The sequence below is a fragment of the Cicer arietinum genome, chromosome 3, assembly GCF_000331145.2.
Source record: "Cicer arietinum cultivar CDC Frontier isolate Library 1 chromosome 3, Cicar.CDCFrontier_v2.0, whole genome shotgun sequence".
Classification (NCBI taxonomy): Eukaryota; Viridiplantae; Streptophyta; class Magnoliopsida; order Fabales; family Fabaceae; genus Cicer; species Cicer arietinum.
Window position 1 is genome coordinate 20,034,459 of NC_021162.2, and position 15,039 is coordinate 20,049,497.

At 33.1% G+C, this 15,039-nt stretch overlaps 2 protein-coding genes across 2 annotated transcripts; one reads left to right on the top strand and one right to left on the bottom strand.

The window, feature by feature from the left end:
* The first annotated feature begins 5,517 nt into the window (after nucleotides 1-5,517).
* Nucleotides 5,518-11,710, top strand: LOC101500820 (uncharacterized). The gene is made up of 9 exons (XM_004492070.4): nucleotides 5,518-5,656; nucleotides 5,765-5,826; nucleotides 6,026-6,116; nucleotides 7,326-7,412; nucleotides 7,627-7,680; nucleotides 8,598-8,779; nucleotides 10,444-10,526; nucleotides 10,612-10,712; nucleotides 11,330-11,710. The coding sequence occupies exons 1-9, from the start codon at nucleotides 5,609-5,611 to the stop codon at nucleotides 11,543-11,545; spliced, it is 924 nt and encodes a 307-aa protein (XP_004492127.1). The 5' UTR covers nucleotides 5,518-5,608; the 3' UTR covers nucleotides 11,546-11,710.
* Nucleotides 11,711-13,207: 1,497 nt separating this feature from the next.
* Nucleotides 13,208-15,033, bottom strand: LOC113785803 (heat shock cognate 70 kDa protein 2-like). The gene has a single exon (XM_027332862.2). It carries the CDS (start codon nucleotides 15,022-15,024, stop codon nucleotides 13,396-13,398), a length of 1,629 nt encoding a protein of 542 aa, XP_027188663.1. The 5' UTR covers nucleotides 15,025-15,033; the 3' UTR covers nucleotides 13,208-13,395.
* Nucleotides 15,034-15,039: the final 6 nt, after the last annotated feature.

The window sequence follows — 15,039 nt, forward strand, 5'->3', positions numbered from 1 at the left end:
TTTCCATTTGTTCACAAATAGGACAGAGTTTAGAAATGATCACCTCATTATTTTCTAAGTTTTCCATTAAGCACGTGTTGCCTTCTGACATTACTTCTTCTTCCTGAATCTTTTCCTCTAACACTTGTTAGGTGCTCAACTTTAGAGACCGAGCTCTGATGCCAATTGAAGTAAAGAATTTCAATTATAAGGAAGGGGGGTTTGAATTATAATTGCCTCTTTTAAAGTATTCCTGTTTAAAACTGAAAATTCAACTCAAGATTGATCTTGGTTATAACGAAGATTGATCTTGGTTAGTAAAAAACAACAATATCAATGTTATCAATATAAACTCTGATTGTAATGCATAAAAAAAAATAGAGATAAAGATAGATAGATCACACAAGGATATATCGTGGTTCACCCAACCCGGGTTACATCCAATCCTCACAACCGTGAGATTTTTCACTAAGTGTTCAAACCAAGATCATTCTTGGTTTTCATGGATCAATCTTGATCTTTACACGGTTTCTACCTTTCTACCTAAAAATGATTTTTCACAGGTTTACCTTACACTATTTCAGAAAGGATTTTGCAAGATACCTTTTAGAACCTAAAAGGATTTTTACACACTACTCAAGCTATGTTATCAAAAATAGCCTTGAGTTACAAAGTAATGATTTTAAGAGTATTAGATTCTTAGTATTGCTCAACTCTTGTTTGAGAAATAGATTCTGTAAATAGAACTCAGTTGTGATTGATTCTAACACAACACAAAGATTAAAAACAACAAGCTTTAAGAATGATATTGAGATGCTTGAGTATGATTGAAATGATTGATCTTTGCTTGGTACTTAGTTGTGTTTTGTTTTTCATCTTGAAGCTGCATTTATAGACTTCAAGAAGGCTTGGGACAGCTCATATGGCCGTTGAAATAGGGCTAGTTGTTATGAAACAGTTGTTGGATAAAGTCTGCCAAAAACAAGAGTGATCACAGCTGCATCCAAGATCGATCTTGAGAACTAGGATTGATCTTCGAATTTGTGATGATTTGTTCTGTACTTTATGATTGTTGTCAGCTGACTGGGATGACTTCTTGCGTGCAGGTCAGGATTGAAGTACAACTTTTACAGCCTGTAAACTTGTACTTGTAAATGCCTCATTTGAAGAATGATCTTGTATTATGCCTTTACTGAAGCATGTCTTTGGTTCTTCAAATTCTGGAACAAATGTGACTTGGATTGATCTTTTGTTGATTTTATATGAGAATATAAGATGAATATTGTTTCCAGGATTGTTCTTTTTCAAGGAAACTGATTATCCTTGTTTATGCCATAAACGAAGATCGTTCTTCGTTTCTCAGCAGAAGGTCAAGATCAATCTTCGTTTTCCAGAATCAATCTTCTTTTTCTAGAACTGCTTTCTTTGATCTGATTTGTGATGTTTGATACCTATCTTGTTTTAACATACTCAAAAACTCATGTTAAATATCAAAATACTTAGAATCACAATTAGAATTCTTAATTAACTTTTTGTTTGTTTTCATCAAAACATTAAATTGAGATTTTGTCTCAACAATGTTTTGTGCAATGCATAGAGTTCTTCTACTATATCCTACTGCCAAAGAGGATCAAGAATAGCCTCTTTATAGGAAGATGACTCAAAAAAGTTGTGAATAGAGGTTAAGAAATAAGCAAAAGAAGTTGAATAAGTGGAATAGACAAAATCAGGTAATTGGATAGACTTACGGGTGATGAGAGGGGTAACGAGGAGGCGGAGACGGAGGATCAACAATCGCATGAGGTGGTTGGACAACTGGGGGGACAAGGGGATGTCGTCATGTGGAATAGTAGTATTTGTCCTGCAACGCTCAACATTACAATCACTAAAAGCATTACCATTATGATCAAGCGGATGAATATGGGTTAGTTTTGAACTCTTAATAATCTGAGAATCAGAGGAAACATAGTAAAAAGGGATGTGCTTAAGAAAAACAAAATTACGAGAAACATATAGTTTTCTTGCATGAGGATCAAAGTAACGATAACCCTTTTGACCATCCCCGTAACCAATAAAAACACACATGGCAGACCGAGGAGACAACTTACTGTGCTCTACTTGTGGATGAAGAACAAAACAAGTAGAACCAAATACTTTGAAAGAATAGTAATCAGAGATAGAAGCATACAACTTTTTAAAGGGAGACAAACAAGATATGATAGATGATAGAGTTCTATTAATAGCATGAACAACAGTAAGAACTGTTTCCCCAAAAACTCATTAAGAACCGAAGCAAACAACAAAAGAGAACGAACAGTTTCAATAATATGACGACGTTTCCTTTCAGCAACTCTATTTTGTTGAGGAGTACTGGTGGAGGGTGCCATCATAAGCAAGTAATTCAGATAATTTATTATAGGTATATTCACCACCTAAATCACAACGAAAACACTTTATGATAACATTATGTTGAGTCTTGACCATGGCACGAAATGTATGATAAATGTCAAAAAAATCCAGATCGATTTTTCATAAGATAAACCCAACAATAACGAGTGTAATCATCAATAAACGAAACATAATATCTAGATCCATTTTTTGTGAGAACCGGTGATGGACCCCAAACATTAGAGTGAACTAAATCATTAGGCGCATATGAAACTGAAACACTTTTACTAAACGGTAAAACTGGAAATTTAGCATGTTTACAACCACAACAATTTGAAATATCACTGTTTTGTAACTTTCCTAAAGCTCCAGTAGAAGCCAAATATTTTAATATAGAAGTAGGAACATGTCAAAGGCGAGAATGCCATAAATAAAAACTAGAAGACAAAGAGTTCAAGAGAAAACTAGATAATAAGTCACCAGTAGTTGTTGAGGTTGCAGTATCTAAGACTCGCATGTCATCCAAAATATAAAGTCCCAATCAGCCTCTTGAAATGTGGATCCTGCACACAATAAGAAGTGGAATAAAATATAACTGAATAACCAAAATCACATATTTGACTAACAGAAGCAAGACTCAAAGTGAGATTAGGAATATAATAAACATCAGAAAGACATAAGTTAGGTATAGAGACAAAACCAATGCATGCTAATGTCATATGAGCACCAACAGCAGTCATAACCGACACATACGAGGCAGGATTCATAGACACCAAATTTTTATCATCATATGTAGTATGGTGAGATCTCTAGAATCAAGAATCCATATGGAAGGAGATATACCTGACATACTAGAGGAGTTCAAACCTTTAGAAGAGGTGGCAGACATGACATGTGATTGAGTGGCAAGAAATTTTTGAAGCTGTTGTGCAATATCAGATATTTGGGTAGCAGTCTCAGATGAGTATACAGAACTAGAACTAGAGCCAATGGTAGAAGGAGCAGAAACAACAACATTGAATGATGGCCCCCTAAAATTCTTCTTATGTGCTCTCCCCAATTTTCGGACAATGTGCTTTCCAATGACCTTTTTCTTTGAAAAATGTGCATTCATCACTACTAAGCTCAACCCTCCCTTGAGATTTTCCTTTTTGAATAGGAACAACAAAAACAAAAGGAGGAGTTGAGAGAATTCCCTTATCTGACACACCATAATGAGTTTTAAGTTTGATTTCTTCTGCCAACAATTCACTAACTACTGATTCAACATTAGGAAGAGGGGAAAAATGCAAAATACCCCCTCGAAGTCCCTCAAAATCATATCAGAAATCAAACCAAACGTTGCTCCTCTCTCTGATTAATGTACACTTTAACAGCTTTCAACTCAGTTGATTCCATAAGAGCCAATTGATCCCACAAATTAGTCACTGTCGAGTAGAATTCCTAAATGGTCATATTGTTCTACTTAAGGGTCCTAACATCACTTTCTAACTGATAACGTTTGGCAAAGTTAGACTAAACATACAAACGTTTCAAGTGATCCCAAATCTCTTTAGCAGTATCATACTTTGCTAGTTGCAATCCTATAGACAACTCAACAGAATTATTAATCCAAGTAATAATTTTTGAATTCCTAACGTTCAATGTTTTCCAATCTTTTACATATTTAGCTTCATCATTTTTATTTGTAGACTTAACAGAATTTCCATCAATATAATCCCACATATCTTTTCCAATCATTTTTTTTTCATCACATAACTCCAGTAAGAGTAATTTTGTCCATTAAGGTGGACACTAACAACTTGAGAATTATCCTTAGCATCAGCCATAACAAATAATAACAGAAAAAAATTAACCAAATCGATACTGGCCGCAAAACGGGTCGCACAAAATCAACCAAAGTTGTGGACCATTTTACAATAGATCCCAAAATCAACCAAAGCTCTGATACCATGTTAACAATGATAATCTAACACAATAGAATAGGAAGAAGAGAAAAGGAGAAAAGAAGGAAACCATGACTAGAGTTTCATAAACAAATGAACTAAACTTAAGTTAATAGAGTTACAATAAGTATATATATAAGAGAATATAAGTATCTAAACTACTCTTACTACTAATATATAATAACATTATCTAACAATAAACATGTCTTTTACAAAAAATATCTTTTAATAAGTTTTAATTGTATAGAATTCGTCACTCTTGTTAACTTTTCTATTAAGTTTTTGCGAAATTAAATTTCATAAAAGATACATTTTAAAAAAATAAAAATGAAAACAAAGGAATAAATATTGAAGACATCCATATGTACATACTTATATTTAATATGTATTGGGTTAAATTGAAACTTAAAATTTGTCATTTCTTCATATTTAATGTATCTGAATCTAATCACTAAATTATTTGACCCAAAAAATATTCAAGTGAATCATAAAATCAACCACACAAATGAATAAAACATGTTAATTTTTTTATAATAAAATTTTAATTGTAATAAATTATTTAACTATTAAAACTTTAAAAGTTTTAAACTTTAAACATTAATTACATTTTAACATAATATAAAACAATTACTTCAATTTCACTCATACGACTGCAACATCTAGTTTTATCAAGTTCTAAGTAAATATTATCAAAAAATATAATTTCTTTGAACTCTCTAATATTTTTTTGTTAATTTTTAACTCTTTAATTTTATTTTGTAAAAAACCTTTATAAATTGGAGTTCTGACTAAAAATTATTCCATAAAAAATATATTTTGATAACTGAATAGAATCTCTCCAAATTAAAGAGATAGTAATATTTTTATATTAAAAAATATTAATTACCAAAACAAAAAGAGATATATTAGTAGTAATAATGTCATAATAATTCTATTTGTTGTGTTTAAGAAAATATAGCTGTCAACTGTTATTTATTATAAAATTGAACTGTTATTTAAAAATTAGGTAAACGAATTTTCATGTCTTAAAAAATTATTTTATTATGAGATAATATCAGAATAACATTAGATCAAATTTAATTAATTATTAATTTAAAAACAATAACATATTTTTTATTTTTTATTTATATTTATAATAACAATAACAATAACAATCACAATTTCCTCAAAAATAAATAAATAACAATAACAAGGACATATAACGTTTAAAGGTTAAACATTCGGCTTCGCATTGCTTACAGTCCCTAAAACCAACAGTAGTTTTCTCAAACAGGTTGTGTGCACACTCCAAAACAATGAAACGCAACAAAACAACGGTCTTAACATTTGCTGAGAAATGCAAGGTTGTTCCTCCTTCTCTTCTCTTCTCTTCTAATTTCATAGCTTCATTCTCATTATTAATTTTCAACAATGTTTCATTTCATAGTTTCATTCCCTGTTATATATGGCAGAATATATTGGCATCAAACTGGCAAGGTTCTCTTAATACTATCAAAGTAGATGCTAAAGGAAGGTAACCCTTTTTTCTATTGACACCTCACAAACCTTAAACTTGCCCTTATTTCCTTACACAACTTAACTTGAAGTGTTGCATAAAGTTTTTGTTTTGACTTATAATAATAATTTAGGAGCTAGGGTTTGATGATTGTGTTACTGCTTAAGAAAGTTGGCTAATGGGATTTTTGTTTGTTACTTTTGTATGATTTCAACAGCAAAGGAGATATTCATACATCTAAGGTTAAGTATATACTTAGAAAAGGGCAGCCATACCTATGGGTTCCAGAAAATGATTTGCATAATATGGTAAATTTGCTGTCCCTCTATTTTCCATTTTTTGTTTGTTTATAAGTTGCATCATTTTCATGTCCAATGTGATGAATGATGACAAGACTAAAGGTAAGTCCTAGACTCTAAGTTCAACTTGAATATTTCTTATGAAGCACTGATACTGATATAGACACTAGACGTGACATCACTGACAGGTAAGCACATGTAATAAATTAAGAAAATAGAAGTAACTATTTTCTTAATACTTACGTCCCTTAACTCACCAACCGAGCTATCCACGCGGGACAAGTGTAATTACATGTGTTGGTATCCGATACTGAAGCTCCGTCAATTGGAAGTGTTGGGGCTACATAATATGCATACTTTAAGAGTGTGTTTGGGAGTTTAGGAGGGGAGGGGAGGGGATGGCTTTGAAAAAAAGGAAGGATGAAGTCGAAAGAATGGAGGACTTTGGAAGGGGAGGGTGTTGGAGTTTTTTTCTTTCTTCATAATTAAAAATCCCCCTAATTTGGGGGAACTTAAAAATTGCAAGGGAGGAGGATTTTGGAGGGCTTTGATAAATCATTCAAATCTAATTTATGTTGTTATAATACTCTCAATATTAATATATTAATCATAAGCTTCATTTTTCATTCTCTACAAAAAAAAAATCTCAAAAAAGGTAAAAAGTTTCTCTATTTTTCCTCTACTCCCCTCCCCTCAAAGCCTTCCCCTCCCCTTCCCTCAAAACTCCCAAATAGAGCCTAAGGATTAAAAATTTGTTCATCACTTAAGTATCAGAAGAGAGCTTTTTTCTAAGGTTAATTTGAGGTCTCCTTAAAATTGTGGTGAAAATTATAGGGAAAAATTAAGGTTTGGTTTTGACTTTTTCCCATAATTTTTGTTAATTATTTTTAGTTTTTAGTGATAACTAGTTGCTTTGAGTGTAATTAGTCTGTCTTCCTCTTGCTTAATCTTTTTATCAGTGTTTGTTGTCATAAGTCCATGCAAGTATGCAATCAGCTGGACCTATCAAGTTAATCAAATTGTAGCACTTAAAAGCAGAAGCCAGAAGGAATGTTTAGAACACTACCTTATTGAAGATGACTTTTTTGGGGGGATTTTGTATATGATGCTAATGTTTATTTGCACTCAAGAAGAAGACTAAATTTTATTGACAAAATAATTTGAATACTTTTCGTAGTTGCATCGCAGGATAACACATTTGATTTTTGTTTTATGCAGAACACAATCATTGACGAGCGCGGTTCATTTGCCGTAACCAGTCCATTTCCAGGCCGATTAGGGGCTATATTGAAATCATTGAAAAAGGTTGTGTATTATGCCTGTTGTGTCCACATACATGTTTTCTTTTATGTTTTCTTTTGAAAATAATATAATATCAAACAATGTTTTGTATACCTTTGCTTAGTTCTTCAAGAAACTACTAATGAAGGACTTTTGTCCTAATGGTGCTTGCTTTAAGATTCTCCTATAATTAGAAGAAATAAAGGTATAAGCTAATTGGTTTATTCACATGCTGCAGTTACCAGCACGAGTAGCTTTATCTGGAGATGTTCTTCCTCTCAATGAAGATAAGGTATTGATACAACATCTTTTCATATGCTTGTTTTTTTTTTTATCATTTCACATATTTTAGGTATGTTGACTAACTCTTCCTCTCAATCCTTATACAACATATACCTTATTTATTTCTTCTAACTATCTCTGCCTAGCTAACTAAGTCTATTAACCTATCATATTCCACTTCTTCTAAAAAACCTATCATATGCCAATTTCACGATTGCCTTTTAATATCTAGAATCTGATAAAAGAACTAAATAATACTTTGACAAATCCTATCTAGCAGTAGCCAAAAATCTGCCATATAAACACGTCATTGCGGCCTATGGCGCCACCATGGTAGATATTCCTTCACAAATTGCCTATGACAGTTTCCAAAAATTCGCCACTTTTTCAGGACATTGTCTTCCAATTGTACCTCTATCAGTTTTGTCAAATATTAGCCATGGTTGGTTGCGGTGGTGGATTTTTTGACAACCGCCATTGCCAATTTATAAACACGCCATTGTGGACTTTTAGCTTTTCGCCATGGTCTGCCATCTGCTATCGATAACATTGATCTTATATGATTAAACTTTAATTTTCTGAAAGTTTATATTGGCTTTGAAAAATCTCCACATGAATTAAATAACCTGACATCTATGGATGATACCGGAAAAGATGGAGTTTTATATTATTTTGCATATTTTATGCTCTTTCTTGTAACATAAATCAATAGATCCTGTACTAAAATGCATAACATTACTTCCACTTTTATGCTCTGTCTTCTTTTTCTAATGTAAGCATTAGAGTCCTGCTTTCACTTATCCTCCAGCCAGGTATGATATAGTATTAAGAAGGGTGGTTCATCGTAATATTGGCAAGTGACAGCAGAATGTAGTATATTAATATAGACTCGGTTTTTATATTGATGCTTTATTGATGTTGGCGTAGGCCAAGTCTCTTGCAGAAAAACTTCACGAAGTCATAAAATCTGAGCAAGAAGCAATAAAAGAGTTCAGTTACGCTGTTTCTGGAGTACTAAGTTCTAGTGGTAGCAGTACATCGCGAAGTGATAATCTTCAGGAACTGTTGGAAGTCGTAGAAAACTATTCTGTATATAGATTTAAAATGAGGTATGAACTTGTGTGTTTATATCTATGATTTGATTTGTGCTGTCATAGATGAATGCAAAGAGCATATCTGGTTCTAGTATCTAGCTTGGCTCTTGCCCCAATCCCAAACACTTGATTACAGTCCTGTTACAAGTTTACAGTGTCATCAATAATGGTTTATGTACCACGGGATCGTTTAATATTGAATGGTTTATGTACCACAGTGAATATAGGAGTAATACCAAGTGACTTTAAAAAATTTCTATTTAAAAAATAAGTCATGTATGGCACACGTGCATATTCTTCAGTATTTTTTTACTAAACATATTCTTCAGTTTTGTTATATGGGAAAACCCTAAAATTCTCTTTTTTCCACTATTGCCACTACATCAGCTAGTAAAACTTGTAAGAGTCTGCTATTGCCGTAATAGCAAAACTAGGATAGTGTCACAGTTTTTTTTGCGGATTGGCTCTTGCCCCAATCCCAAACACTTGATTACAGTCCTGTTACAAGTTTACAGTGTCATCAATAATGGTTTATGTACCACGGGATCGTTTAATATTGAATGGTTTATGTACCACAGTGAATATAGGAGTAATACCAAGTGACTTTAAAAAATTTCTATTTAAAAAATAAGTCATGTATGGCACACGTGCATATTCTTCAGTATTTTTTTACTAAACATATTCTTCAGTTTTGTTATATGGGAAAACCCTAAAATTCTCTTTTTTCCACTATTGCCACTACATCAGCTAGTAAAACTTGTAAGAGTCTGCTATTGCCGTAATAGCAAAACTAGGATAGTGTCACAGTTTTTTTTGCGGATTGGCTCTTGCCCCAATCCCAAACACTTGATTACAGTCCTGTTACAAGTTTACAGTGTCATCAATAATGGTTTATGTACCACGGGATCGTTTAATATTGAATGGTTTATGTACCACAGTGAATATAGGAGTAATACCAAGTGACTTTAAAAAATTTCTATTTAAAAAATAAGTCATGTATGGCACACGTGCATATTCTTCAGTATTTTTTTACTAAACATATTCTTCAGTTTTGTTATATGGGAAAACCCTAAAATTCTCTTTTTTCCACTATTGCCACTACATCAGCTAGTAAAATTTGTAAGAGTCTGCTATTGCTGTAATAGCAAAACTAGGATAGTGTCACAGTTTTTTTTGCGGATTGATCAAAATCTGCTATGCTATAGTGCTATAGCATCAATATTTGACTACACTGCAAGTTTAACATGCATAATTTCATATTGTTATAGAAAACATACATAGACTCTCTCTCTTCTAAACACACTCTCATTTGGTGGGAGGGAGGGTGAGCATACTCACTGTTTTGTTTCCATCTAGGAAACTTTTGGTTTTATTTTCTTGTTAAGTTTGTGTGCCAATACTTAATTATGACACAAGTAATGGTTACTAGGAAATTAATGACTACTGCTTAGAATCAAGAGTATGAGATTATTACCCATGATTCTGTTCAGTATGTATGTTCTAGTCAGGTTTTTACAGTAGTCATTATTTTGGAAATTCTTCCTAAAATAATCAACTTCAATTTTTGTTTTTCATTGTCTTGCATCCAATGAAGTAAGATTAGAACAACCATTAACTATGAGTAAAATTAAAAAAATCTGAAACATTTGTTCCATCTAATGTAAGAGTTTAATGCTCAGATCTTGCACATTTATTGATGGCCAAGGAAGCACTTCTGAAGTGGATATTGAAGATTTAGGAAAATCAAAAGCTGATCTATTAGGTGAAAACCTGAATTGAAATGCATTAATCTGGTATCTCTTATTTATGTAACAAAAATATTCATGTCTCGTATTTTTCTTGTTTAGCTCCATTTTCAGCGAAGTTGATTGATGGTATTAACCAAAGCGAGGCTAGGCGTAGAGCCCTCGTGCTTTTATGTTTTGTTTACATGAATGCAAATGCAAAGGTAATTTCATGATCTCGATTCTTCTTTACACCCCAGTTGGTTACTTGCTATCTTCTTGATTACAAGCGTGGTTGCAACTTGCAAGATACATTGATCATTCTTAGGTAATGAAAAATGAGATAGCATTTTAGAAGTAGAAATATGTGTTACCGATTATATATCTAGGGTCTGTTTGGATTAGCTTATTTGAGTTATATCCTGTCATAAACATGTTTGGGAGAGCTTATAGAAAAAATTTTGACCATAGTTGTTTTTAGCTTATTTCCACAAGCTCTCCAAGATAGTTTATGAAAACAACTTATAACTTATAAGAAAACAGTTTGACTTTATTTTTTCTTTTGTTATAGAAATAGTTTATATAAAAATACTTACATGATAAGCGCTTATGCTATTTGTGATGTATGTCTCTGCTGTTGTACGCAGATGATACCTTGGTTATACCCAAAAAATGCTAAAATATGTTTTCTAAATTAAACATCTCTAACCAACATTAAATTGAAACCAAAAAATAGTATCATCTTGTCTCACGACTAACCATATCACTTAATTTACTTTGTTTTTTGTTATCATAATATGTAATCTTATCAACAACTAACAGTCTCTGGTGTTGTGTTAAGGATGCTTACGTTACATCAGTTGATCGCAAGGGATTCGATGTGCTAGCAAAAGTCACCGGTCCAGTTTTGAAGGATGGTGTTGGTCAGTACCAATGGAAAGAGTTCAGGTTCATGTTCAAGCAAGAGGCAAACGATGTTGAAATGTTCTGTAATCAATTAGTTGAAATGGAACAGGAAGTGATCAATAAGGTTTCAGCTTCTAGTGGATTAAATTAAATATGTAACCTTTGTTGGATCATTTTCTTTTGGTATAATAATTTTTGTTTTCAGCTAAAAGATGGGTTATGTGACAGTTACACATGCAATTGTGCAAGAGACTGCTCATCACGATAGTGTACTTTTCATATTATTATAAATGACGTAAAAGAACTTTTTTTTTAATACTTTTTTCCTTTTATAAATAAGAGGTCAAAAGATTTTAAAAATTCCAGCTCGTGGTTTCAGAATTCTAGGTGTTGTATTAAGTGACAAAATAGAGTGGATAGTCAAAGGAAACTTGTTTAATTTTAGAATTTCTATAAACTAACTGCAGTGCTACTAAGGATCTGTTTTATCAGACATAATTTCAATTTCAATTTATTTGAGTTTATCTAAATAAACACTTGTACGGGTATTTGGTTGAGTTTATAAGAGTTTATCACCTTTTCTTTAGTTACTTTGGGTTTGTTTATAGATAAACAATATAAACGCTTATATATAATTTATTTCTTTTTTTGATTATATATAAGTTATTTCAATATTCAAAGTGAAAAATAGGATTATACTATTTTGACATAAGTTATAAACTTATTTTAGAAGCTATCATGAAAAATTTATCAACATCTACAAGATTTTCCCACACAAAGTGCTGAAACTGTCATTCAGAATTGCTTCAACTAAGTTAATAATGAAAAATGTTCTCCCTCATCCAACAACGATTCCACGCATTAGTAGCATAACCATCACCAATCTTAGCAAGCGTAACTATAATTCATCAGCAACAATATTTTTATGAATGTCTCTTCGTGGGATAAATCTTCTTTGGTATGGAGAAATCAAGAAAGACATCACTTTGAGCTTATTGGTTCACAACTTTGCTCACAGTTTTATAAATTATATTACACGGCCTGAATTCACAACTTATTACATGCATATCATGTATATGTTGAGAATTATGAAACTCTATTTTAAGAAGTGTAGAGGGTTCTTTCTCCACTTCGAGTAGAAATTAGAAATCTTTTTATTTCTTTTTTCCCATTTCATCCCTTCTTTCCTTGTTGCTTACATTTGCTTCTTTTTTCTCCCTTCTTTCATTGTTTTTTTAATATAGTTTTATATATTTTTACTTTAAATGAATTGGTTATATAAGGAACACATTAAATTCAGTGTATTGTACAAGTACCAACATTAATTAATTTTTTTAAAATTTGTAAATTAATACAATTAAAATCAATTAAAGAACAAACTTACATAAGAGTTAAAAAATAATTTGAGTGTAAAATTCAAATTAGAGTCAAAATCTACAAAGTTCTAAATTAAAATTAAAATTAAATTTCAAAAATAAAAAACAAACAGCCAAAATTTGAATTCTGATCGTTGAACCACTTGAACTTCTGAATTCCAGTATATAATTCAGGAATAAATAACGTATTCAACCAAGTGTTACTATGTAAGCTTTCATACTGAAAAGCTCTTCACTCAGGACTTAAATATCACCAAAGGTTGTGGCCACTGTAATCTGCAAACTATCTTGCGGTCATCGTCACATAATACATGGAACACATTTATTTCAAGTTCTTTCCAATATTTATAATTTGTAGTGTGGAATAATTAAAAACATTGGGCAGAAGCCAGATGAATTTAACTTTGGTATAATATAATATAGGAACCAAATCAGAGTCATGAAAAAGTGCAAAAATTTGATACTGAAATATAGCCAGTGTTTTCAATTACCGATCAAATATGACAAACAAAATGGAAATAACACAACAATATTGTTCATAAAAGCCAAAAAAATCCTAAAAGGGACATAACCCAACCATATTAGACGCAAGCACAAGTTTCTACTGATATCTCAACAATTAAACTTAGTCGACCTCCTCAATCTTGGGACCAGCACCGCCGCCACTTGGAGGTGGAGCATCATCATCAACCTCTGGACCTTCGCCAGCTCCACCTTGATACATCTTTGCAATAATAGGATTGCAGATGGTCTCAAGCTCCTTCATCTTGTCTTCAAATTCATCAGCTTCAGCAAGCTGATTGGCATCGAGCCATTGAATGGCCTGCTCAATTGCATCCTCAATCAGTTTCTTGTCACTTGGAGAAAGCTTTGAACTGATCTTGTCATCTTTGATAGTGTTCCTCATGTTGTAAGCATAGTTCTCCAAGGAGTTTTTGGCCTCAACCTTCTTCTTGTGATCCTCATCTTCGCTCTTGTATTTCTCTGCCTCTTGAACCATCTTCTCGATTTCTTCCTTAGACAACCTTCCTTTGTCGTTGGTAATGGTGATCTTGTTCTTCTGCCCAGTTGTTTTGTCCTCGGCAGAGACATTCAAGATACCATTGGCATCAATATCAAAGCAAACAGTGATCTGAGGAACACCACGGGGAGCAGGTGGAATGCCGGAAAGCTCGAATTTTCCCAACAAGTTGTTATCCTTTGTTCTTGTTCTCTCACCCTCATAAACTTGAATCAAGACACCAGGTTGGTTATCTGAGTAAGTAGAGAAAACTTGTTCCTTCTTGGTGGGAATGGTAGTGTTCCTTGGAATCAATACAGTCATGACACCTCCGGCAGTCTCCAAACCAAGAGACAATGGAGTGACATCCAAAAGCAACAAATCTTGAACTTTCTCATTACCCTCACCGCTCAAAATAGCTGCTTGGACAGCAGCTCCGTAAGCAACAGCCTCATCAGGGTTGATGCTCTTGCAAAGCTCCTTCCCATTGAAGAAGTCCTGCAACAATTGCTGAACTTTGGGAATCCTAGTAGAACCACCAACAAGAACAACATCATGAACTGTGCTCTTGTCCATCTTTGCATCTCTCAAACACTTCTCTACAGGCTCCATACACTTCCTGAAGAGATCCATGTTAAGCTCCTCAAACCTAGCACGGGTGATTGTAGTGTAAAAATCAACACCCTCATAAAGAGAATCAATCTCAATAGTGGTCTGAGCAGTTGATGAGAGAGTCCTCTTCGCCCTCTCACAAGCTGTTCTCAACCTCCTAAGTGCCCTAGGGTTACCACTAATATCTTTCTTGTTCTTTCTCTTAAACTCTTGAACAAAATGGTTAACCATTCTATTATCAAAATCTTCACCACCAAGATGGGTATCACCAGCAGTGGCTTTAACTTCAAAGATACCCTCTTCAATAGTGAGAAGAGAGACATCAAAAGTACCACCACCCAAATCAAAAATCAACACATTCTTCTCACCAACACTTGTAGCTTTCTTGTCAAGCCCGTATGCAATAGCTGCAGCAGTTGGCTCATTGATAATTCTCAAAACATTGAGACCTGCAATAACACCAGCATCTTTGGTAGCTTGACGCTGAGAGTCATTAAAGTAAGCAGGAACTGTAACAACAGCATTCTTCACAGTAGAACCAAGATAAGCCTCTGCGATCTCCCTCATCTTAATCAAAACCATAGATGAGATTTCCTCAGCAGCAAACTGCTTTTCCTCACCCTTGTAGTTGACACCGATCATGGGCTTTTCAGCAGG